Source organism: Rana temporaria, chromosome 11, assembly GCF_905171775.1.
Source record: "Rana temporaria chromosome 11, aRanTem1.1, whole genome shotgun sequence".
NCBI classification, from domain to species: Eukaryota; Metazoa; Chordata; class Amphibia; order Anura; family Ranidae; genus Rana; species Rana temporaria.
In genome coordinates this window covers 106,223,257-106,250,366 of record NC_053499.1, presented here as the reverse complement: position 1 = coordinate 106,250,366, position 27,110 = coordinate 106,223,257, and the positions used below count along the sequence as shown (strand labels likewise).

Here is a 27,110-nt window from a genome sequence, read left to right as displayed (position 1 = left end):
GTAACAGACATGACATGAGGGAGGCTAGTGGGGACATGCAGCCATTATGGGTATATCCCTTGCGACCCGCATTATAACTTCCTTCTCAGAAAATGAATTTTACATATCACGTCTCTATTGGTCTTTCCCCATTCCTTCCCAAGAAGGAGACGCAATGGATTCTATCTATTTCCACAGGTTTAGTCCGGATTGGGCTCATAATTTGCGCAAAAAGATTTTGTGCAGTTTCTACCAAGACATTGTCTTTATAGTTCTCCAGCAGTTCCCGTATTCGTATATTTTTACGTCAATCCCGATTCTCCAAATCATCTAATAGGTCCCTATATGTATTCATCTGATCTTCTTGATATTTAATAATTTCTTGGGTTTCTCCAACCACTTGTATTATTTCTTCTTGACTATTTTCCAATACTTCTACTCGGTTTCCCACTGCATCTACCTCTCCCTTAAGATTTTCCACTGCTAGATTACATGATCGTTCCACTGTAGCAATTAACTGTTGTATATCTGTTTTAGTTGGTAAAGCTTTTATAAGTTCTAAAATATCCTGGGTGTCTGGCTCTGTCTCTGTGTTATTGAGGTAGTGAATGTTTTTTTTCCTTTTAGAACTACTCCCTCCTCCTCAATTAGAGGTGTAGGTGGGCTCCTTGATGCTATTTGTGCCTTAGATGTATATTCTGCTTCTGGGTTTTTATCCCTTGGTCCCGACTTTAGTATAGCTGGATCCATTAATACTGCTGAATTCAATAGATCTGTTGAATCTATTATGTCTGTTATATCTGTTAGTGGGACCGGTAAAAGTATCCCATTTGCTTCATTTGCTCCTTTTTTCTCTGCAGATTTTAAGGGGGCTTTGCTTCTGTCCTTTGGGGTTTTTGGTCCTTCCCCCCCCCCTTGCTCTGTGGGGGTACCCCCAACCAGTATGAGTCCTTCCCTACGGTCTGTTCCCCCTCCAACTTTCTATCACTTTGGGGTCCTGCAAGCAGCCCCCCATTCCGAATCCACTGGTTCACCTTCTCTGTTGGAATTCCCATCTCTCCCCCCGACAGCCGGTTTCCTCGACCCCCACGGGGGGTTTCTACTTTGTGGGTCCTGTCTGGGGGCATTGTATAATGGGATCGGTGAGCCGCATCCTGTTCTCCCATGTTGTCCTGCAATCTCTGGACTCCCATACCTTGCCTGGTTCTGGCCTGCCGCTCCTCCAATATTATCTCCTCTTATTGGTGGCTGTGGCGGCGGGGTCATGTACGCTTTTATCTCCCCAGCCACATTCCTGCCCCCCCTAGCTGGAGCACTACGCCTGCGAGTAGTCATCCTCGCTTTTTTTTTTTTATCTGTAGTTCGCAAAGACAATATGTGAGCCCCCAGGTAGATAATAAATCTGGAGATTCACTGCTTTTTTAATATTTACCAACATGAGTCTTTAGGGTATGACAAAATCTGCACAAGCTCTGTAGAAATTCTTATTACCCGGCTTATCCCAAATACAGTTGTCAATTGTCACTTATCATAACAGTTCCTTAGCCGTTTCTCATTCATTCTGTCAGTCCACTTTCCTAACTTCAGGTGTTTAAATTTTACTTTTTAGCGATCTCCGCTCCTCACACACACACCAACTGCTTGTCCAACTTGTGCCTGAGCTTCACAAGGAGAGGGAGGGGGAGGGGGAGAAAGGGAGCCCGTGGTATCCTCTCATAAAGATTTTGGATAATAAAAAATCCTCAATGATAACAGGTTTGCTTTTTCAGGAATTGCTGTCTATGCCCAGCTGCTGAGGATTGCATTGATTTACTGGCACTTGATAACAATTGTCTTATCTGCTAATTGTGTGATTATTTCTGCCGACCGTGTGTGTATGATCAGCGGCTAAGCTTCTCCTGCTTCACGAGGGGGGGGGGGTAAGGGGAGCCTGTGGGATTCCTCTCACTGGTGCTGGTGCTGGTGCTGAGGGGGAAAGGAAGATTTACCAGCCGGTCTTCAAACTCCAGTCCCTCCATCTATCGCTGCTCGCTGTTCTTCCCCTTACCTCCTCACACCCACTAGCAGCGTATCCGACCCGCAGCTGTGCATCTGGGGAGATAGACAGAGGGGGAAGGGGAGGGGGGGGCTGTATCTGTCCCACCGGAGACTATGGAGCTGTACAAGCTGACTTCATGGACTGAGCTTAAGTCATCCACTCATCTGGCAAGTCGCTACTGCTTGCTATCCCAGCCCGGGGATTTCAGAGGGGAGGAGCCCTCACTCACACACGTCTGCTCGTCCGTACGGCATCAGCCTTTTGCAGTGAAGTTGTATTCGTGATTTTACATATTACCCATTTCGTGTCCACTTTACTATCTTCCTACTTTAACTACTAAAAAAAAATGTACTAATATACCCTGTGAGCAAACTATATAAAATAGTAACCAAAATATATATATAATATATTATACAGATCTTCCTTTCTTTCAATGACGTCAATCTTCTCTCCAATGCACTTCCTCTGGGGGAAGGGGAAAAAAAGGAGCCCATCTCCCCCCCCCCCCCCAATCTCACATCCCCCAAGCCTCTCAGCCCAAGGGGTTTAATCTGTCCTTATTTCAGAGGAGTAGTATAGCCATCCCACCTATATATCTTTCACTTGTTCTGTTGGTCCTTAACCGTATGTACCCACCTCTCTGCCACCAGTATCCTCTCCACCTCCCTTTTACAGTCCATTACCATTATAGTGGGGCATCTGGATTGTTTCCAAAATCTGGGTATGAATGCCTTTGCTGCGTTTAACAAATGTGGGGTAATGCTTCTTTTATAAAATTTAACGGATGGTGGCATCCCATGGAACAGAAAATGTAGTGGAGATAATTCTATGGGTCTGAGTGTAATTTTTTTAATCCAGGGGGCTATTTCCTCCCAGAACATCTTAATATTGGGACAATTCTACCACCATAGGTGGAGAAAAGTTTGGTTGCACCCCCTCCAGCAAATGGCATCCACCGATGGATATATCTGAGCCAATCGGGTTGGTGTGCAATACCATCTGGATAGAAACTTATAAGACATCTCTTGTATATAAGAACTTATTGAGGAGTGGTGTGTTGTCTCCATCAGCCCTTTGACCTGCTCTGATGTAAAGTTGTGTCCCAACTCCCCTTCCCATTCACGGATGAAATAAGGGGTTGTCACACTTTGGGCACTCAAAACCAACCTGTACATTCGAGATAACATATGACCCGGCTCTGATAAATTAACACACCACTCCTCAAAAATAGTCAAAGGGTTAGCTGGTCTCATCTGATGCTTCCACTTATTAAACCAGTCTGCCAACTGGCGATTATTTCCACTCGGCCATTGATACTTCCCCCAACTTCTGTACCCGGCCTCCCAGTGGTAGCAATTTCCCTTGTGGGGCCACTCCAGCACAGTTTCCCTCCCCGTCCCTTCCCCTCTCCTACTCCAGGGGAAACCAGGGAAATCCCTCCAGAGGTATTAGGTGGAGTGATCTCGGTCTCATCATTGGGTAAAAGTCTGGGACTGGACAGCTTTACAAGTATGTATTACAAGAAGTTTGACTCAACATTGTTGGTCCCTTTTTGCAGATACCTCAATTCTGTCTCGGCCTCTAACCCGTTGCCTCCAGAGGCCCTGCTAGCATATGTGACAGTTCGCCTGAAGGTGGGGAAGGACTCTGTGTTGTGCCAGCTACAGGCCCATCTCCCTCTTGAACTCCGATACTAAGTTCCTGGCTAAGATTTTGGCCTTAAGGTTACAAGATCATATAGTTAAATCGATATATACCCAGACCAAACAGGGTTTACGAGAGGCCAGAGATATTACCATTCGGGCCCTTCATGTATTACATTGGATGCATAAGGGTCAAAATCGGACCCCATGTGTAGGATTTTTATGGATGTGGGATGGGAATTTATGGTCGGAGTTCTGAGGGAGATGGGTCTGAGGAAACGAATGATGGGATGGGTGATGGCATTATATGCAGATCCTAGAGCAAGGGTTATAGTCAATGGTAGACTATCAGATTGCTTTGAAATACGGAACAGGACTAGGCAAGGGTGCCCATTGTCCCCATTGTTATTTGCTATGGTGTTGGAACCTTTTTTTGTGTACAATCAGGGAAAATAGGAAGATTAGGGGATTGTTATTGGATCAATGGAACATAAGATATCAGCTTATGCAGACTATCTATTGTTGTATCTTTCCTCGCCTCAAGAGTCCCTGACAGAACTGATGTTGGAGATAGATAAATTTGGCCTGGTGCTAATGCCAAGTCACGTGCCCAGAACACAACGGGGGGGGGGGGACAGGAGGTGACGTCCTGCCCGCAGTCTACCCGCAGACTGTGTGGCCGGAAGTGGGTGCATAAATGCCTGTCTTTAGACAGGTATCTGCACCCCCCTCCCCCCAGAAAGGTGTCAAATGTTACACCGGAGGGGGGAGGGCTTCTGATTCGCGGGAGGTGGAGGGTGGAGCTCTGCTTTAAGACCTGGAAGCGTAGGTGCCCCTTTAAGATTGAGGAAGAAGAAAGATTTTTTAAAGTTCCATGTCCTGGATGCTTCATTGGCACAAGTATCCAAACGTTCGGATCTGTCCTTCGAAGATTCCGGAAAAATTCAAGATTCGATGGACAAGAGATCAGAAACCTTTCTGCGCAGAGCCTGGGACGCCAATGCTGCAGCTATGGGTCCAGCATTGGCCTCCGCCTGTGTCGCCAGAAACGCGGACGCATGGGTCCGCAGGTTAATGGATCACGTAGCACACAAAAGTAAATCTAAGACGGTGTTAGATTCTCTGGAGGTGGTTGGTAAGGCAGTAGCCTATTTAGCAGATGCCGCGGTAGAAACGGTTAGAACAACTGCCAAGTCGGCAGCACTTCTAAATTCTGCTAGAATAGCCCTTTGGGTAAAGACGTGGGATGGAGATTTTATGTCCAAGTCTCGTTTTTGCGGTATACCCTTCGAAGGCTCGCTGCTCTTCGGTTCAGACCTAGAGCAGGTACTGTCCCGTTCGACAGATAAAGGCAAAACCCAAGAAGGATAAGGGGAAGAATTTTTTTTCGAGGCCCCCCTTCTAAAGACCGTTTTAAGAGGAAGAAGGAGCCGAGGAAAAAGTGGGGATTTGGTAGGGGCAAGGAAAGGGGTGGAATCTTTTTCCAACAAGGAGTCCAAATGACGCCAACATAAAGGTTGGTGGAAGGCTCTCATGTTTCCTTTTCCAATGGTAGAACATCACACAGAGCCCTTATATTCTAAGCCTGATAAGGGAGGGTTACAAATTGGAATTTCTGTCTCCCCCTCTCCTCCAAACTTTATCCTTACTCATCCCCCTAAGATCCATTGAAAGCAAGGGGCCTTTTGGGGAGTGTCCAACAACTGGCAGAACAGGAGGTCATCATCCCTGTTCCCGTGGGTTAGATCGGCCAGGGGTTTTATTCCCACATATTTGTGGTGCCAAAGACATCTGGCAAATTTCGGCTGATCATAAATCTACAGAAGCTAAACCAGTACTTATTGTACTGTGTATTTACACAGTCAGAAGACACCTTCAGGAAGGAGTCTTAAAGGATTAGACTTAAAGGATGCTTATTTACATGTTCCCATTCCCCCGAAACATCAGAAGTTCCTGCGGTTTGCAGTTCAGACAAACCAGGCATCCAACACTGGCAGTTCAAGGCACTCCCCTTCGGCCTAGCGACCAGTCCAAGAATCTTCACAAAGGTTCTGGCCGAAATGGTGTCTTTTCTACACCTCCAGGGGATAGCCTTGATCCCATACTCTCCAGGGTATCGGGGAAGCTTCTCTAAGGACCAATATGAAGGTTCTGGGGCTTATGTCATCCTGCATCCCAGCGGTCCACTGGGCCCAGTTCCATTCCCGGGGGCTCCAGGGATTCCTTCTCTTCTCCTGGGATGGGAGAAGAGAATCCCTGGACGTAACAATACCCCTCTCGGAAGAAACATAAAACTCCCTAGATTGGTGGCTCAACCCGCTCAACCTGTCAGGAGGTCGGTCCTGGACCCAACAGGACCCACTGATTTTGACTACGGATGCAAGTGCCTGGGGCTGGGGAGCTCATATGAGAGATCTCTTGGCCCAGGGCCCTTGGGAGCCTCCTCCAATTTCAGGGAGTTGTTAGTGGTCGGAAAAGCTTTAAACTTTTTCCGAAATCAGGTCCGGGGAAGAGAGGTAAAGATCTTCTCGGACAACGCAGTGGCCATGTCCTACCTAAATCATCAGGGGGGGAGTCCAGCAAGCTGATGAAACTGACCCAGGAAATCCTGGGGGAGGAAGAGAAAAATATTCTCAGTTTCGGCCGTCTATGGAAGAGGGTCCCTCAACATTCAGGCAGACTTTCTCAGCAGACAACCCATTCATCAAGGAGAATGGGAGCTAAACAACAAAGTTTTCTCTCTGGTAAGCCAACACTTTGGCAAACCAGAGATAGACTTGTTCGCCTGCAGGAAGAACAGGAAAGTTCACAAGTACTTATCTCTCAACAGGGAGCAGGGCTCCTGGGAAATATATACCTTAGCCCAAAACTGGGAGTTCACCCTGGCATACGCGTTTCCTCCCCTGGTGCTCATTCCCCGGGTATTACAGAAGTTATCCCATTCAAACAGGTGCCTTATTCTAATCGCGCCAAATTGGGCATGGTTCCCTACCCTGAGGAGGTGGTTGATTGCTCCTCCGCTGCTTCTCCTGTCCAGACGAGATCTCCTTTCCCAGGGACCAGTGTTACAACCCGATCCAGGGTTTCTTTCCCTGACAGCATGGTGTTTGAGAGGGAGATCCTCAGGCACAGGGGATGTTTGGAAAAAGTGATTGATACACTTTTGTTGAGTAGGAAGCCACTCACCACTCTGTAGTGCCTCAGGAAGGTGTTTTGGCTCGTCTAAGTTGCTGCCCTGCAGATTTCATCAATCGAAGCACCTGCCCTCTCTGCCCAGGAGATCATCAGAGATCTAGTTGAGTGAGCTTTGATATGAGCTGGAACAGGTTTTTCTGACTGTTCATAGGCTACTGCGATAGTCTGTTTAATCCACCTGGCTATCGTAGGCTTGGAGGCCTGAAGCCCTTTGTTTTGGCCAGAGAAACTAATTAGTAAATGATTTGATCTCCTGAACTTACTCACTCTATCTAAATAGACTAGAAGACATCTTCGAACGTCTAGTAAATTAAACTTTTCCTCTTTGTCATTTTTGGGGTTCTGACAAAAGCAGGGGAGTACAATTTCCTGTCACCTGTGGAAATCTGAGTTCACTTTTGGCAAATATACAGGATCCTGCCTGAGGATTACCCTATCCTCTAGGAGCAACATAAAGGGCTCTTTTTTGGTCAGAAATTGTAGGTCGCCGACCCTTCTGGCTGTCGTGATCGCCAGGAGGAAGGCCATTTTAAGTGAAAGAAACTTAACAGAAACCTGAGCCACCGGCTCAAAGGTCTCTTTAGTTAGAGCGTCTAATACCAGGGATAAATCCCAAGGTGGGAACATACTTGTTCTCACCGGGGTTACCCTTTGCCTGGCTGTCAAATATCTCTTTACCAGTGGGTTCAGGGCCAGTCTTTGGTCCAAAAACACTGATAAGGCTGCAACCTGGACCCTGAGGTTCAGACGGAGCCCAGCGAGTATCATGCGGTTGTAGCACCTCAGAAACAGAAGAATGTGATTAAGTACGCCTGACCTTAGCAGGGACCACTACTCCTTCGTCAGAGCATATCTGTCAAGGTGCCGTTTTCTACAGGTTCAAAATACTGAGCCTGAATCTGACAGTGAGGACTCCCCACTCTCATCTGTCATGCTCCGCATCCTGTAGGCCTCTTCACTAGTGTATCTTTCGTTTGACATTTTTGCCACAAAATTTAAAGGTAACCAATGTGACTCACAGGTAAAAAATAACCTGGTTGTCAGAGGACTGTTTTAATCAAAATTAACTGCTAGCGCTATCAGAGATCAGGCCTGACGCTGTGGTTTTGTGTGCTGTGTATTGGAAGTGACAGTGATCTTCTTATACTGCACTTGGGTGGTCTGGGCGGAGGGGCTAAACGCAGGTTCTGGCAGGTGTCGGGGCTGATCCTGCTAAGGCTGTGTTTTTGGGAACACTATACTATTATGGATGCTGGTATAGTTCTGATCAGATCAAAGATATTGATTCGTTCAGACACTATACTAGTAATGGAGGTGTATAGTGTGTATTAGTGTTACTGGCAATCAAAGGGTTTAAATCTGACGCTGGCTGGGATTGTCGCTAACTGATGCTGACACTACCTGGCACTAACTATCGTCACCCGTGACACTAATACAGTGATCAGAAAGAAAGATCTGTACACTATACTAATGACACATGACAGGGAGGGAAAGGGTTAACAGGTGGTGATCAAGGGGTTAAACCTTTATTAGGGAATATTTTGGGGGTACCCTAAGCCTACCTGGGACTGACACTAATTACCACTAACTACCCTAACGCTGTTTAGCATCACAAGTGACACCAATACAATGATCAGTAAAAAAATATGAACACTGTACTTGGTGACACTGTGACAGGGAGTGAAAGAGTTAACTGGGGGTGAAATATGTGCCTATGTGTCCTGGTGTCAGTGTAGTGCTTGTGAACTTACAGTAGATGCTCACCACTCGCTCACTGGAACCGTAAAGGGCTCTAGCAGGGGAGGTGCACGGGCGTGAGTCACGTACCTGTACTTAACTTTGCACAGCCAGGCCGCCCTGCAGCAGTATATGTACATGGGGCAGTCAGGAGCTGGTTAAAACACATTGTTCAGATTGTTTACACAAGTAGGACTTGTACTTCAATAATGCACATCCACTACCTGGTGCCAGAATGAAACCTCCTTCAGCAACTAGGAGGAACTTTAGGCATGCAAAAAAGTAGTGGCTAGACTTGGTCCAAAATGTTGCTGTGTGGGGCTGTTTTGTACTGCCATGCTAATACAAAAAAGTAAAAGTGCTTTTAATATGGACAAAGTGCAGATGTATTTCGATCAATAACCTATAGTTTACAGTGCATCCGGAAAGTATTCAAAGCGCTTCACTTTATCCACATTTTGTTATGTTGCAGCCTTATTCCAAAACGGATTAAATGTATTATTTTCCCTCAAAGTTCTACAAACAATACCCCATAATGACAAAGTGAAAGAAGTTTGTTTAAAATCTTTGCAAATGTATTAAAAATAAAAAAGGAAAAACATCCCATGTACATATTTATTCACAGCTTTTGCTCAATAGTTTGTTGAAGCACCTTTGGCACCAATTACAGCCTCAAGTATTTTGAGTATGATACTACAAGCTTGGCACACCTATTTTTGGGAAGTTGCTCCCATTCTTCTTTGCAGGATCTCTCCAGCTCCATTAGGTTGGATGGGGAGCATCCGTGCACAGCCATTTTCGGATCTCTCCAGAGATGTTCAATCGGGTTCAAGTCTGGACTTGGGCTGGTCCACTCAAGGACATTTACAGTGTTGTCCCGTAGCCACTCCCTTGTTATATTGGCTGTGTGCTTAAGGTTGTTGTCCTGTTGGAAGATAAACCTTTGCCCCAGTCTGAGGTACAGCACGCTCTGGAGCAGATTTTCATCAAGGATGTCTCTGTGCATTACTGCAATCATCTTGCCCTCGATCTTGACCAGTCTCCCAGTTCCTGCCACTGAAAAACATCTCCACAACATGATGCTGCCACCACCATGCTTCACTGTGGGGATGGTATTGGCCAGTTGATGAGCAGTGCCTGGTTTCCTCCAGACATGAGGCTTGCTGTTCAGGCCAAAGAGTTCAATCTTTTTCATCAGACTAGAGAATTTTGTTTTGTGCATTTTGGCAAACTCCATACGGGCTGTCATGTGCCTTTTACTGAGGAGTGGTTTCCGTCTGGTCACTCTACCATACAGGCCTGATTGGTGGAGTGCTGCAGAGATGGTCGTTCTTCTGGAAGTTTCTCCTCTCTCCACAGAGAAACACTGTATCTCTGTCAGAGTGACCATCAGGGTTCTTGGTCACCTCCCTGACTAAGGCCCTTCTCCCCCGATCGCTCAGTTTGGCCAGGCAGCCTGCTCTAGGAAGATTCCTGGTGGTTACAAACGTTTTCCATTTACAGAAGATGGAGGCCACTGTGCTCATTGGGACCTTCAATGCTGCAGAAATTTTTGTGTAGACTTCCCCAGATCTGTGCCTTGATACAATTCTGTCTCGGAGGTCTACATACAATTTCTTGGACTTCATGGCTTGATTTGTGCTCTGACATGCACTGTTAACTGTGGGATCTTATATAGACAGGTGTGTGCCTTTTCAAATCATGTCCAATCGACCTGAATTTACCACAGGTGGACTCCAATCAAGTTAAAGTGGTACTAATCCCGCAGATTTTTTTTCTTTAAACCTGTAAGGCAAAATGCATAATGAGCTAGTAAATACCTTAGAACAAGGCGTTGGCAGGTGATCTCGGTCCAATGGGAATATCTCCTAAACTGTAGAGGTTTAGGAGATATTTTTTTTTATGTACAAGTAAGCCTTATTATAGGCTTACCTGTAGGTCGAAGTGAAAAAAATCACTTTACTGCCGCTTTAAGGATGATCAGTGAAAACAGGATGCTCCTGAACTCAATTTTGAGTGTATGGCAAAGGCTGTGAATACTTGTGTACATGTGATTTATTTTTTTAATTTTTTATTTTTAATACATTTGCCAAGATTTCAAACAAACTTCTTTCACGTTGTCATTATGGGGTCTTGTTTGTTGAATTTTGAGGAAAATAATTATTTTAATCCATTTTGAAATAAGGCTGTAACATAACTGTAACAAAACTTCCCACACCCCCCTTGAGTGCTTTTCATCATATACCGCTTCCTCCCAGTCTGAATATAGATATCAGATATTCCAACCGCTGACAACCACAACAAGACCATACTCATTTGGTTGCTCACCATGAACTGTTTATTAGAACAAGAATACAGTCTCATATACAGTTGAAGAGGAGGTTTCCCCCTCCTGCTCATATTACTCTAACAATACTCCTGTAACCAGAACATAAATTAACATGAGCTAATTAACTAATCCCTTTAAAGCGGCCGTTGTGACTCCGTGCCCACCTAGCAATTGTTGTGATTAATCAGGATTTAACTACAGGTCAGACGTGTTGTCACCGAGCTTCACACAGTAGATTATACATTATCATAAGTATAAATACAGGACACCTTCTCACAATAGCAGGATCTCCAGTAGGAGTCAGAACATCTCCTACATTGTACAAAAGCCAATGTGATCAGCTCTTTCAATTAACATGTTGAGTTCAGAATCAAACAAACCAAGAATGGTTATATATATATATATATATATATATATATATCCTGGGAGATATTGTGGATAAATATCACTGTCCCATTTTAAGTAATCCAAGCCATATTTTCTCAGTCACCCTTTGCCCCTAATGGACACAGTGTGACTTAGACAAAAAAGGTGCATGGGGAGATGAAGCAACTGTTTCCCAACCTTTCCAAGGGATTCTGGGTTCCATGGGCCCTCCCGTCACAATAACAAAACGTGAAGCGCTGTGAATACTTTCCGAATGCGCTGTAAATTCACTCAATATCTAAAAAACACATCGAACAGACTATAAGTTCCCCTTATTGTACATGTTGTAAAAACTGTTTTTGATCCAAAATATGGTGCTGTTTTTGTGTGTAACAGGGGTCTCCAAACTTTATAAAGAAAGGGCCAGTTTACTGTCCTTCAGACATTAGAGGGCCGGACTGTTCCCAGTGGGAGTAAACAATGTCCGATCTTTGGTATTAGGGGTAGAAAGAGTTGGTGTCATTAGGAGAAATAGTGCCACATTTTTGTTGTCAATGGAAGGAATTATGCTCCATCAGTGGTGTCAGTGGAAGGAATTATTCTCCATCGTTGGTGTTGGTGGAAGGAATATTGCCTCAAGGGCTGGATAAAGGCAAGCAAAGGGCTGCATCCATCCCCAGGGCCACAGTTTGGAGACCACTGCTGTATAAATACATTTTTGTTACTACCACGCATTGGCTCACATTTACTGTGTTTTTTATATATATTTGTATGTTTTGTTTCAGCTCATTTCCATCACGTTATTGAGCAGCTACGATTTCGACATGGTACTGTTGTGAACATATTTCTGTCAGCTGGTATGTAATGTGTTTCCTTTTTAAAGCCATGTTTTCTTTTTTTCTGACTTTTTCTGCCCTGTATTTTCTGTCTTACTTTCTTTCCTGTTTTGTATCTATTTATCAATCCAGGAATTTGTTTTTTCTTTTTATAGCATTTCAATTTTCATATACTGCAGTGTTTGGAGCTTACACAGCCTTTATCTTCATTAGAACAGGTGAGAATATTGGGGAGACCAATTTTCCCTGATTTAAATTGTCATTTAATAACCTGTTCAATATGGAAAAACAATATGCAGTGTGCATCATCACACAAAAAACAAGCAGGATTTTTTTCTCCTCACTTTGGGAAAGTGCATTATAGCTCTGTAATTGATCATTTAATCCTAGTCTGGTATTGGTTTCTCACGAAAAGCACATCATCATGGCGTCTTAAGTTTTTTTGTTGGACATATGCGTATGCTAAAAAGTATATTCCAATACATAACTGACATTTTATCGTTTTACTTGTTGCACCATTTAGCACTTTTTAGCACACACATTGTGCTGCTTTCTATAGTTCCCAGAACAGAGAAAATATGTGCTGGAACGCTGAATTTCAGGGACACACAGATTTGGGAGTCTAACTCTAACTTTCAGAAGCAGCTCTTTGTTGTCACATAGAGTCCCCCTTAGAGGAAGGGTAGGCAATCTTTAAGAGGTGAGCATATGTTTGTATACCCACGCTATGGCTCTCCAATGAATCATTACAAACTGATAGGGCTGCTGCCGAGTAACTTGATAACCCACATGTCATGCTTTAAAATTGTGCCCGCTCATGGAATGGCGACAAACTTTGACCCTGAAAAAATCTCCATAGGCGACGTTTACAAATTTCTACAGGTTACCAGTTTTGAGTTACAGAGGAAGTGTTTTGCTAGAATTATTGCTCTTGCTCTAACGATCATAGCAATACCTCACATGTGTGGTTTGAACACTGTTTACATATGCGGGCCAGACTTGCGTATGCATTCGCTTCTGTGGGATGGGATGCTTTAAATTTTTTTTTCTTATTTATTTTACTTTTTATTGTTACACCGTCCCTTTAAAAAAAACAATTTGGATCACTTTTACTCTGATTATAACGAATGTAAACATCCCTTGTAATAGAAAAAAAGCATGACATGACCTTTTTAATGTGAGATCTGGGGTCAAAAAGACCTCACGTTTACATTTAAATGCAATAAAAAAATCCCCTTTAAGGCTGTTGGGCGGTAGTGATGTTTTGACATTGCTTCTGCCATCCAATGTCATTGAGTCGAGTGGGGGCCATCATTCCCTCACTCGACTCACAGCCTCTAAGGGGAAAGCATTGGATCCGATCCGCCGCTACCAGCGGCTTCTGTAATCGGCAGAGACGACTTGAATTTGGTGGGGGTGGGCACCTCAATTGCCGCCGATAAAAGTAATCTTGTAGCGAATCCGCTGCAGAGACCACTTTTATCGTAAAGAGGGCCGCCCGCTGTTTCTGCAACTACTGGGGTTATGGCAGCTTTCTGCTGCCATAGACCTGGGATTCTACGTATAAGTACAGCTACGGCAGTTTGCAGTAAGTGGTTAAAATGTTAACGCAATTGCACTTACTTTAATACAGCTCACAAAGCAAACTCTCCAAGCTGCCTCCTAAAGTGTGCAGTTTATTCATTCCCAGCCTGACAGGAAATTACTGTGAGCGATCTTCCCCTCTGTACGGCACAGAGGAGAAGTCTCACAATGATTGACTCATTATTCTCCTCCTGATACAGTACCCGCCCACGAGAATGTGTTTATAGCGCGATCCCATCGTGCTGGTTCTCGGCAACAGGGTACAGTACATCTCGCGCGCTGCAATAGGAAAAACACATTTCTCTTTTCGTCCATGGATGGACACAGCTCCTTAAATCTTGACATGTGGTTATGTTCCTGTTCAGAGGAAAGGACTAGGCACAACATGTTAGTTATCTTAAAATATGTAACTTTAACAGAGTTGAACATCCCTGCCCAGAGGGCGGTCCCTCCGATCATAACCCCTCACCCTACAGAATGCAGCTCAGTTTGTTTCTGCCTAGCAGAGGAGATGGACCTGGCTCCCGTTTGGCCCAGAGTCCTGAAGAAATTTTTATTTTTTATTTTTGTGATTCTTCTATCAACTGTGGGTGACGGGCTGGATATTATAGATCCTTTTAGTCCCCCCAGTCCGGCCATCGAGCGTGAGCAGACCTTAGCTACGCGCTGGGTCGGCCACAACATACCCCATGGCTCCAGGGGTGGCCGGTGAGCATATGCTCCGGGGTCCACATATGACTGGGCTGCTGCTGTGTCACTCACAGTGGACCGGGCCGACAGCTACTAGGTTCCACTCGGTTGTAGGCCTGTCAGGGACGCGCCAGCAGGGACGGGTAAGTACGGTTCCTCCTGCCTCGGCAGGATGGAACAGGTGGGCATCCCCGGGATTAAGGGGTTCTCTCTTTACCTGGTCTCGCTCACCCTTTTCCCTCCTGCCCTTGGGGCCGCTTCGACCGGGGTGTACTTGTGGGGTACTCCGGGTCCCAGTTGGGGACTGTAGGGTGTAGGTGTCCACTTTCTGTGGGGGGTGGTCTGTCCCCTGGGAAGTCTCTGCCATGGCCTTCTCGTCCACATCGCGGTGCTCGGGCGCCATTTTTTTCAGTGCCGACGCCATTTTTAGATGCCTGCTTTCTCTATTGAAATTTCCATTGGCGGCCATTTTCTTGTGGTCCGCACCCTTTTCTCTGAGGCGTCTAGCGGCCATTTTGGAGTGGGTTTTGGCCTCTAGCACTGACTTCCTGAATTGCATGCAGCACAATTCACCCCACAGTTTTCCTCAGTCACACACTGTGTACAGATGGAAAGCGGGCAGCCGCGCTGAGTGGTCTCCTTTTGGGTGGTGAGTCCCCTGGGTAACCCCCCTGGTCGGTGCAGCAAGGAGGGTGGACTTATTGAGTGTTTTCACTTACTCCCTGAGGGCTGTCAGTGGATAGTTATGGAGTCAGTACCTGGCCTTTCTTCCCCAAACATGCCAGAGGCAACAACCGGTGCCCCTGCACCTGCGGTTCCCATGGATACTTTGTCGGCAGTCCTGGAGTCCTTTGTTGCCAGGGTGGAAGCGGCGTGCGGGCTTAGGTGAGTAAAAAGCACCCCCGCCATCTTCTGGGGAATGCTCTGACTCGGATTCGTGCCTGGCTGTGGCTCAGGACCCCGGTTCTGGTATGTCCGAGAATGCGGACCAGGACCTCCCCAGTGAGGAGGACCCCTCGTCCGGGTCAGCACAAGATAGGGCACTTGTGAGTGCATTAATTGATGCTGTGAGGGATTCTCTCAAGCTGAAGGATACAGCTGTGACTTCCACAGAGGGGTCTCCATACTTAGACGATCTCCTTCTGAGAACTGCTTCTGGCTCAGAATTAGAGGAGGACGTGTCTATAGCCAGTCAGCCCCTCCAGGAATTTGGTTGGGTGCTGAATATTCAGAAGACGGTCTTGGTACCGACTCAACGTCTGAAGTACCTAGGATGATTATGGACTGCTCGGAGGCGAAAGTCTTCCTTCCTTTGGAGAAGTTGCAGACAAGGTGGTGGCGAACGGGTGGCCATCTCCACTGTTTGCCCTCAGTAGAGGCACGAGACAACGCTGCCCGCTCTCCCCACTTCTACAGTATATGCTCTTGCGGCGGAGCCCTTGGCTATGTCTATCCGCACAGAACCAAAGATACGGGGACTGCAGATAGGACCATTAAAAGAAAAAAATTGTATGTATGCGGACGATACATTGTTGTACCTCGCCGACTCGGGTCCCTCCCTTCAGGCTGCACTTCAGACGATTAAGCAGTTTGGAAAATTCTCCGGACTCCAGATCAACTGTGGGAAATCACAGATCCTCCCGGTTCTTAGCTTTCCACCATCTGAGTCCCAGAGGGACCTGCCACTTCAAAGAGCTGATTTCATTCGATACCTGGGAATACATATTTCTAGGAGCCCATCTGACTACATTGCCCTCAATTTAGAACCACTGTTCTCGTTGATTAGAGCCAAGATACGTGCCAGGGCCCGTCTCCCCTTGGGGTGTGGGGATGCCTAAATTTGGTTAAAATGGTGCTTCTCCCTAAGATATTGTATGTCCTATCGCACACCCCGATATACCTACCCCTTAAGTACTTTAAGTCCCTAGAAGCCCTTCTTAAACCTTTTGTCTGGGGTACCAGTAGGCATAAATTTGCCTGTCGAGCGTTAAAAAAAGACGGATATGAGGGGTATGGCACTACCAGATTTTAACCTTTACTACATTGTATCCCAGCTATCCCAACTATTTCACATTGACAAGACGGATGGCACTCGTTTCCGACTCCTGCTTTGCCCACGGGGGGCTTGGCGCACTGGAGACCCGCTTTATTCTGTCTCGGTGGGCTCCAGGAGTGCTGAGTCGGGTGGGACAAGGACCTGAATACAAAGTAACACCACCTCAGGGGTCCCCAGGCATACAGCTCACAAAGAGCACCATTCCCCCAAATGCCAGGGCCCATAATCGCAAGGCAAGAGGCTAGCAATTCAGTCCTCTCCAAAAGCCTCTGTCCGGGTAGGTGTCACAGGGCTGTGTACAGAGGTCAGTGGGATGTAGGGCTGTGTACAGAGGTCAGTGGGATGTAGGGCTGTGTACAGAGGTCAGTGGGATGTAGGGCTGTGTACAGAGGTCAGTGGGATGTAGGGCTGTGTACAGAGGTCAGTGGGATGTAGGGCTGTGTACAGAGATCAGTGGGATGTAGGGCTGTGTACAGAGGTCCGTAGGATTTAGGGCAGGGTACAGAGGTCAGTAGGATGTAGGGAAGTGTACAGGGGTCAGTAGTAGTTAGCACAGTGTTCAGAGGTCAGTAGTAGTTAGGGCAGTGTACAGAGGTCAGTTTCAAGCGGGGCAGTGTACAGCAGTCAGTAGGATGTATTGCAGTTACATAGTAGGTGAGGTTGAAAAAAGTCCATCAAGTCCAACCTATGTGTGTGATTATATGTCGGTATTACATAGTATATCCCTGTATGTTACAGTCGTTCCGGTGCTTATCTAATAGTTTTTTTAAACTATTGATGCCCCCCGCTGAAACCGCCGCCTGTGAAAGGAAATTCCACATCCTTGCTGCTCTTACAGTAAAGAACCCTCTACGCAGTTTAAGGTTAAACCTCTTTTCTTCTAATTTTAAAAAGTGGCCAGGTGTCTTATTGAACTCCCTTCCGCTAAAAAGTTTTATACCTATTGTGGTTGTCACCAGTATGGTATTTGTAAATTTAAATCATATTCCCTCTCAAGCGTCTCTTCTCCATAGAAAATAGGTTCAGTGCTCGCAACCTTTCTTCATAAATAATATCCTCCAGACCCTTTATTAGCGTTGTTGCCATTCTCTGTACTTGTTCCATTTCCAGTACATCACGGGTCAAGTCCTGGGGAAAAAAGTGTAGGAACTCCCTCCCAAGATCCACTCCCCGACCAAAAAAAAAATGATACGCTCATATGCATATATTTTTCACTTAAACTAAAGTGCAACATTTATTGTAAAGTGCCAGTTTACAAAAACAAAATAAGTTAACATGTCAAACAGAATAATCACCACAATGGGTGATAATCTTTCCCTCACAGGGAATTTCTAACACAAATACTGTAGTGTATAAAAAAACCAAAACTGAACACACAGCCTGTAACAGGAGTGACTTGTGGGCACAGATTGAGCCAGGAAATAAAGGGGCATATGTTGGATTGTTTTAATCCACCATACATTCCTTAATGTCTGTAAAGAATATTCTGACCCTACCGGTCAATAATGACTCATTCAATGCTTAGCCCTGGCTAGTGAGTTGTTAAATGAGGCTGGCTCTTGAAAGGCCTTTCATTGTGTGATAACACTGTTTAAAGCCTATTGATGCTCAGGTGTGAATACCTTTCTGTCAGAGACAGACCGTCTGTCTACAGATGTGGATTGAGGGGAAATCATTGTTTTGTTTGAATTCTGTTAATGAAGGAATGTGACTTCTCAGGTTCGGTGATTAGGTCATGTTAATTATAGACCGGTGCCGAAATGTCTGGAATGTTTAGCAATTGGCCATCTGAAGGTGTATTGAAGCCCCCCCAGGGTGTGATGTGTGGGTGGAGAGTTTGATTGTTCCTGTGATCACTGAAACATGCCTTGAAAACTGTATATAAACTGGAGAGCTAATCATTAAAAGTGTTCTTACATTTGAAACCAGTAACGGAGCAAGTCTCGTTTTTCTGGGAAATGGGATGTCTGTTCGACGGTTGGAGTGTCAGATAAGCTGTCGTGGGTTGATGGAAGGTCGTAAACGGTGGTGACCGTTACACAGCTCATTAGAAAAGACCCCACAAACTGGAATAACGTTGCCCTTGTCGTGCAAGATTATCAACTTTACGAGATCTAGTATCATCTGCGCAGCGATGTGTGGTCAGCCATTTTGTGACATATGGTAAAGGATCCCATAAATGCACAGGGGGGCCAATGAGACTAATAAACAAAAGAGAAGACAGGCGTTCAATGCCAAGCCCACTCCTAATGGGTGACATCACCAAATTCATTGTACTGAAGCCCCTTTCTCAATCACCGGATGTTAACTGCTGTCACCACTGGTTTCAGCATTTCAGGAATCTCCTCACCACCATTATCAATGTAGTTTCTGAAACCTTCACAGATGGATGGATAGCTGAGACGGAATCTTTTGCACAGCTGCTTCACTTCACCTTCAAACCACAGACTGTCCACATTGATTGGCCAGCGTTGCGAATTCAGGATGTCAATTTCAGAGACAAGACTTTCAAATTCACCTGACTGTGATGAAGCTGAAGGTCTGTTGCTCGCAGTTAAAGCAAAGAGTCTGGAGCGCAAATTATCCACCAAACATTGGTAAAATTGAGGGAGATTTATCTTCACTTGGCCTCTTGAACTCTCTTGATTCATGGTCACACCTTTGAAATTCCCTTTCTCCAGCGATTCCATGACTTCTTTTAGATGTTTGCCAGGCATGTCTTTCATTTTTTCAACTGCACGAATTGAACGATTAATCAGTTGATAGACTTGTGGAAGTGTGATGTCATCTCTTTGTAGAGCTTCAGATTGCAGTCCCATTTCCTGAACAGCATCTGCAACCCCTGCAAGGTTTAACAAATAATCTTCTGATGTAAACACCTTGTTAAGGCCACTAGATAGAGATTTCTGTTGACTATTATGAGCTGAACTTAAGCTTGCTTTTAAGAAACGACTGCTTGTATTGCTCTCTGGCTTGAAGCAATCCATCTAACTGAAAAAAACGTTTCCAATTTTAAGAATTTGTACTTCTAAATCTTTTGCACATTCCGAGAGTCCTGCCAGATTTGTTGGTGACTTATGATACACAGCATACAACTTCTCAAAAAAATATGTTAGATGATGAAGCCCAGGAATAGAATCAATTGTATCAGAAATGGACAATTCGAGCCTATGACACAAGCAGTGCCATTTCACAAGTTGTGGATATTTTTGACTGAGTCGTTCCAGAACACCTGACTTTCTTCCAAGCATTACACTTGCACCATCACTGCAAGCCCCAATCCAGTTTTTGGCAAGAAAGTCATTACTGAATCCAAATTTAGAAAGAGAAGCTAGAAGAGTGGCTTCAATAGACTGTGCATCTGCTTTAGGCAAATCAAGCAAATCGAGAAAAAAAGTAACTGGGTCTTTTCCGGTAACAGAGGCACGAATATAAACAATTAACACTGAATGGGTAGAACCTGTTGTAGACTCATCAATATAAACAGACATTTTTGAAGCCTGCTCAACAATTGCTTTGCAAAGCTTTTTCCTCATTTCACTAGCAATGCAATCTATTATTTGTGCTGCTGTGTACTCACTATGGAGAATGGATCCTAAGTCGGCTCCATTTGTAACTTGCAAGCTGATAAGATCTGGGAAGTCTGTGAAAGGGCGATTTTTTTTTTTCCGCACAAAAATAGGCAGTGCGAAAGACTTTAGTGGTGGACACAAACTTGTGCTTCTGCTGTTCTGCAATATTGGATTGCAGTATCTCCTTTCTGGATACTGCTTGGATATTTCCTGCCTTTACATGTGCTTCTGAAATCCTATGTATGTGGATTTTTTTACGCAGCGATGTCAACATATCTTTTTTTTTTTGTTTTGCTATATGGAGAAATTGTACCAGTGCTCCATTCTTTGGAAATGCATACACCCTGTGAAACAAGGGTACTTTTTTTTTAAATTCTAGCCACTGATTCTGGTCCCAACATTCTGGAAGAATAATGATATCACTGACATCGGCAGCGGTATCTTCAGCCATATCGGTAATAAAGTCAACAACCGATTCACTAACTGGTGTAGTTTCTGCAGCGGACACCGCCTGCTGAAGCAAAGGCTCAGCCTGAGCAACTTGCAGAATCCGCATGAGATTTCTTACTGGATGGATGCCTTTGTGAAGAAATCTGTAATGCTGCTTTTTCGTTTGCTCATTTCTGTAATGGTAAAAACCCAAAAAAATGGTGTAAAAAATGTCCTTAAAAAAAAATGAGCTCTTTAGGGAAAGAATTCCACATCCGTTCTGTTATTACCTCTTATTGTGAAGAACTCTTTCCTCTGTTGTCTCTAGTGGCAGTAGTGGGGGTGGTCCGGTGACTGTGAGGTGCAGGGTAAGGCACAAATAAGCACAAATGTATGAAATAAAATGTATCATTATTCTAAAAATTATAAAAAAACAAAAAAAAAAACCAATGCCCAATCTGTCTTGTTATCTCCTACTCTGTCCACTTTCAGGCGATCCCTGAAAACTCATCTCTTCAGGGAGGCCTATCCTGCCTTCAGCCAACCAAATCTTATCAGTTCATCTCTCAACGTTACTAACTTTGTTTGACCAGCCCCTCCCTCTTAGATTGTAAGCTCCAAGGAGCAGGGCCCTTCTAATCCTCTTGCAAAGCGCTGCAAAAACTGTTGGCGCTATATAAATCCTGAATAATAATAATAAACAAAGGTGGTGGTATTAGGGTTATTTGATTTTTTTCCACTAGCCCCCCACCCCCTCCATCCACCCTTCCCCCCCTTCTCCAACCACCACCCCTCCCTCCCACCACCCAGCCCCCTTACCCCCATCAAACAAGTAATAGCTCCCCTTATATATTTACTTACAGTTCTGAAGACTTGCTCAACTTGAGTTGACGATTGGCTCGCTGGCTGGCCTCAGGGTGCTGGCCTGGCTGGCCTCAGGGTGCTGGCCTGGCTGGCCTCAGGGTGCTGGCCTGGCTGGCCTCATGGTGCTGGTCGTGCTGGCCTCAGGGTGCTGGTCGTGCTGGCCTCAGGGTGCTGGCCGTGCTGGCCTCAGGGTGCTGGCCTCAGGGTGCTGGCCTGGCTGGTCTCAGGGTGCTGGCCGTGCGGGCCTCAGGGTGCTGGCTGGCTGGCCTAAAAAATGATCGCGTGTGGGCTAAAACAACGTTAAAAACCTGCGCATGCTAAGAAGCAAGTTATGAGACGGGAGCGCTCACTTTGGTAAAACTACCATTTAAACACATTCATTGCGCTGTAACAGGCAGAAAAGCCTGAATAGTCTTTTACTAACAGGAAATCAGCTAAAGCGGCCCCAAGGGTGGCGTCATCTGCATGGAACTTCCCCTTCATAGTGCCGTTGTACGTATTGTACGTCACCACGCTTTGCTAGAGCATTTTTTTTAAACGATCGTGTGTGGGCAACGTCGTTTTAATAATGAAGTTGGAAAAAACTACATTGTTGTTTTTTTCATGCCGAAAAATGATCGTGTGTACGCGGCATTAGACTAATGCGTGGTTCCCTCCACCCAGTCTATGTCTGGATAATTAAAATCCCCCATTATGATAACACTTTACATCCTTGCTGCTAATCCAAATTGTGATAGGAGGTCTGTCTCCCCCTCCTCCCTTAGGTTAGGGAGCCTATAGCATACTCCCAGTATTATTTTCCCCTTAGCTTCATCCCTTTAGAGCTCTACCAATAAGGATTCCACCTCCTCCCTAGCTCCCTTATTGATGTAATCTTTCACATTCACTTGTACATTATTATTGATATATAGGCATACCCCTCCCACTTTTTTACACTCTCTATCCCTGCTATAAAAGGCATACCCAATCACGAGAGCTGTTGAACCAGGTCTCTGAATTTCCCACAAAATCGAAATCCTCCTCAACAGTATCTCTAGTTCACCCATCTTGCCCGCCAGGCTCCCGGCATTGGTGAACATGCCACGTAGTTTAGACCAATGGCATACTGTCCCCTTATTGGGTGTTCCAAGATTGTAAATAGTACTTGTTACTATACTTACCTCTGGGTTTATGTGTTTTAGTCAACCTACGACTAATACCCCCCAAGTCTACCCTGTGGAATATGTTCATTGCTGACTATCTCTACCTCTGGACCCAAACCCCCCCCCCCATCGCCTAGTTTAAAAATCCCTCTAACTTTTCGGCTATCTTCACTCCTGATTGCAGTGTACAGAGATCAATAGTATGAAGAGCAGTGTACAGAGATCAGTAGGGAAGATGACAGGGGTGAGCCGAACAGGGGTTAGCAGGTCAGAGAACAGGGTATCAACAGAGCAAAGGTCAAGGGCGTCAGCAAGGCAGTGTAAAGGGGAGGCAGGAAGGCACAGTACGGGGGGGGGGCAGAAGAGCCTGGTACTGGGGGTCTGGAGGGCACAGTGCAAGGAGATCTGGAGTGCATGGTACAGTGGAGTTGGGAGAGTATGGAAATGGAGGGCATGACACTAGAGGATCAGGAGGGCACAGTATTGGGGGTTCAGCAGAGCATGGTACTAGAGAATCAGGAGGGAATGGTACTGGGGGGTCAGGAGGGCACAGTACAGGAGGGCCAGAATGGCCCGATACTGGGGGGGGGGTATGGAGGGCACACTACAGATGTATCAGGAGAGCATGGCACTGGGGGTGAGGTGGGCACACAGAGGGGTTAGGAGGGCATGGTACTGGAGATCAGGAGGACACACAGAGGGATCAGGGAGCGCATGGTTTCCTGATGCAGTGCAGGGAAAGTGCTGTGGCAAAGCTACCTGTTCTGATCCCGCCAAACCTCCTCTCTCATCACACGATGCCCACCCACAGGTAGACCTACTTGAATAAACTAAAGAGGTGTGCCAGCAGGGATTAGCACACTACACTCCTGGGAAACTTGTCGATAGTGAATCTTAGACAGCAGAGACATACCCTACCCAACAGCCGCATATGAAAGGGCCATGCTACGGGGCAGAGAATTCCTCTCCCTAGAAATTTCTTGGACTGCGTCCTGACTTGAGAGCTCAGGCGACAAGACAACTGAGCCCATCGGGTACTTCGTGCGCGTCCGAGCGAATCAGCTCCTCCTAGGGACATTATTTGCTGTTTTCAGAATTACAAGCTTAACGAGGATATTATGGCACATGCGCGTCAAAATGAGCCGATTTTCTTTAATGAACAGAAGATTTCTTTATTTCAGGATCTTTGGGCAATTGTAGAGCCCTACACCCTTTACTTGAAACACTTAGAGAGCATAACCTCACCTATAGATGGAAGTTCCCTTTTGCTCTCTCGGTCAATGTAGAGAGGGTCTCCCACACCCTTAAGACTCCGGATGATTTACCGCAATTTCGTGAAGCTCTTCATCTACCATTGGTGGACTTGCCAGACTGGTATAGGGAATTTAGGTTCCCACTAGATCCTTCTAGCCTACTTGCTTCACAACAAGCAACCCTGACTAAACAAGTTTCGAAGAAGGGAAAATATCAAAAACATCATGGTGTGGACCCTGAAAGACAGGTCCAGGTGACCAGAAGCACGAGGGCAAGAGAATACACTTAATATACTCCTCTATCTCCTCAAGGACTCTTGATTTGTTATTCATTTTTTATTTTTTTGCTAATCTTTTAGCTAGCCTATTTTTGGGCCCCAGTATAAGTATAGCTTTTTGCAGGGACCATTTCCCTTCTATTGTGTATGAACTGACGGTTTTGCAATAAGTATATATTGGATAGTGTGGTCTGATTGTCTGATTGCTGCTCGTACTTCTGGGATGCTGACATTTTCTGTTTTCAATTTTCTCTTTTTTATTTTTTTCTCTGCTAATCTTTTAGTTAGCCAATTTTGGGCCCCAGTATAAGTATAGCTTTTTGAAGGGACCATTTATTTTCTATTGTGCATGAACTGACGGTTTGCAATATGTATATATTAGATAGTGTGATTGCTGTTCACACTTCTGGGATGCCGAAATTTTCTGTTTTCACCTTTTTTTTTTCTTGATTTATGCACGTTTTGATACATCTACGGGTCAGTGTTTGTGGTATGTTTTTTTTTTATATAATATGTTTCTCACTAGCTGCGGGCAGGAGCAGTTGCTTTTCTGTTATTTTAAAGTAATAAATACATTTTGTTTTTTTGACAATTTCACAGGTTTCACCCACGTACAGTACCCCATACTGTGTCTACCCCGGGTGCTTTAAGGGGCTATTTCCTTCTGCCTGTATACCCCTGGTTAGACACAATTGGAGGAGCCCCTCTGCAGCGGCAGAGGAGTGCTCGATTGGTTTAGTTGAATGTATCTAGCCTGTTCTTTCAGGAGATTTTTTTTTGGGGGGTAAATTGACATTGTGCTAAAATGGCCTATTACTCACTAGGCAAACACCCCACCCTGATTTCTCATAATCTAAGGGGGCTCAATATTCCGGAAAAGAGGGTATCTCTTTTAAGAGAATTTAAAAAAGCTCAACCCGATTTTGTGTTTATCCAGGAGACTCATTTTCAATCTTCTTCTGTACCTAGGCTATTTGATAGACACTTCCCTGAGGTATACCATGCGCCAAACCCCAATTCCAAGTCCAAAGGCGTGTCTATTTTGTTGCATAAACATGCAAATTTTAAAGTGTCCCAGCAATACACGGACCCTATGGGACGATTTTTGTTCCTCAAGGGAATGTGGCACAATAGAGAGATTACCCTGGCAAATGCTTACTTCCCTAATTCAGGCCATCTTGCATTTTGTCGTCATTTAATAGACAAATTAAAGGGCTTTGCCACTGGCTGTATTATTCTGGGTGGGGATTTTAATATCCCATTGTTACCCCTACAGGATACCTTTAATGGTAAGTCTAGCATTTCATACTCTATTATACAGAAAATTAAATCACAGCTGAACTCCCTGACCTTGGTGGATGCCTGGCGCTTGGTATACCCGGCGGGCAGAGATTTTGCGTATTACTCCACATTGCATAAAAAGCACTCCGGTATTGATTACATGTTTATCTCGCAACGTGATTTACCTTTGCTCCAGGCTGCCAATATAGGCATACAATGCCTTTCGGATTATTGCCCGGTATCGATCTCTCTTTCACAATCAGATAGGCCTCCTAGACCATGCAGCTGGCGGTTAAATTCCACCTTATTGACAGATCCCTCTATCTGCCAACAAATTCGCGAGGCGCTCAAATTATATTTTCAGTTCAATACTACAGAGGGTATGTCACCTCTGACGATCTGGGAGGCCCATAAGTGCGTCCTACAGGGCGAACTTATGTGCCTTGGCTCCCTTAAGAAAAGAGAAGCTGAAAAAGTTACTTCGGCATTGGCGGAAAAAAAATGCGTCTTTAGAAAGCCAACATAAACAGTCACATATGGAGGCGCTCTTGCTGGAACTTTCAAAGACGCGGGAAAAACGTAACTCCTTACTTAATCTTAAAGCAAAACATATTCTCTATTTCAAGAAAGGCTTTCATTATGAACATGGGGATAAGTGTGGCAAATTTCTTGCAAAAACCCCTAAAACAATTTCTTATGCACATTCTATTCTTTCCATTAAGACCTCTAAGGGACAACTTATACAAAAAACAGACCAGATTGCGTCACAATTCCATGCTTTTTATACTACGCCTTATAACCTTCCTTTGACACATAAACCCACAGAGCTTCAGGGAAATAGAGAATCCGTTCTGCGAAAATATATCATGGAGAGTGGTATGCCCACCTTAACTTCGGTTGAGAGTGACTCTTTGGAATCGCCGATTTCAGAAGAAGAACTTATGGTGGCAATTAAGACTCTAAAACCAGGCAAGAGCCCAGGCCCGGATGAGTTTACGGCCCATTACTATATAACTTTTATAGATTGACATCCTAAAAGCTCCCCTACTCCGGGCTCTGAAACATATCCAAACCTCATCATCAACTTCTAGCTCTTTCACGACGGCATATGTAACGTTGATCCCTAAACCAGCGAAGGACCCTACTGATTGTACAAGTTACAGGCCAATTTCATTGTTGAATTTGGATTTAAAAATACTGGCGAAATTATTGGCATCCAGACTGACATTTTTTCTTCCAAAACTTATGGGTCCAGAACAGGTGGGATTCATGCCAGGGAGGGAAGCACGGGATAATGTCATAAAAGCCCTTAATCTGGTTCATTACGCACATACCCAGGGAATCGAGGGCCTTCTCCTGTCAACCGACGCAGAGAAGGCCTTCGACCGGGTCGCCTGGGACTATCTGTTTGCTACCTGCAGACATATAGGGCTGGGATCGCATATGATGGCGTGGATATCGGCCTTCTATCATAAACCACGGGCACAGCTTAAAATTAATGGCACTCTTTCAGAAGCAGTGGATATAAACAACGGCACAAGGCAGGGATGTCCCCTTTCCCCTCTTATTTATTCTATCCTTAGAACCTTTTTTTCGCACAATCAATGCAAACCCTGAGGTACAAGGCTTTCAGATAGGCCAGCGTGATTTTAAAATAGCAGCATATGCGGACGATCTTTTATTTTTTCTAACACGGCCTCATGATTCAATTCCGAATCTCTCTAAAGCCTTTACAATTTTCAGCTATATCTCCAATATGAAAATTAACTATTCTAAGTCAGAAGCCCTTAATCTTACACTATCATCTGATTCCTTAGAAAGTGCACGCTCTTCCTGCT

The 27,110-nt window shown here is 45.0% G+C and overlaps 1 protein-coding gene across 1 annotated transcript in view; it reads left to right on the top strand.

Moving 5' to 3' along the window:
- The window catches only part of RCE1 (Ras converting CAAX endopeptidase 1), a 181,139-nt gene that overhangs the window by 83,724 nt on the left and 70,305 nt on the right, over positions 1-27,110 (top strand). The window contains exons 6-7 of the mRNA XM_040328796.1: positions 12,073-12,144; positions 12,279-12,341. Coding sequence (XP_040184730.1) covers positions 12,073-12,144; positions 12,279-12,341 — 135 coding nt within the window. The remainder of the gene's footprint in view (positions 1-12,072; positions 12,145-12,278; positions 12,342-27,110) is intronic.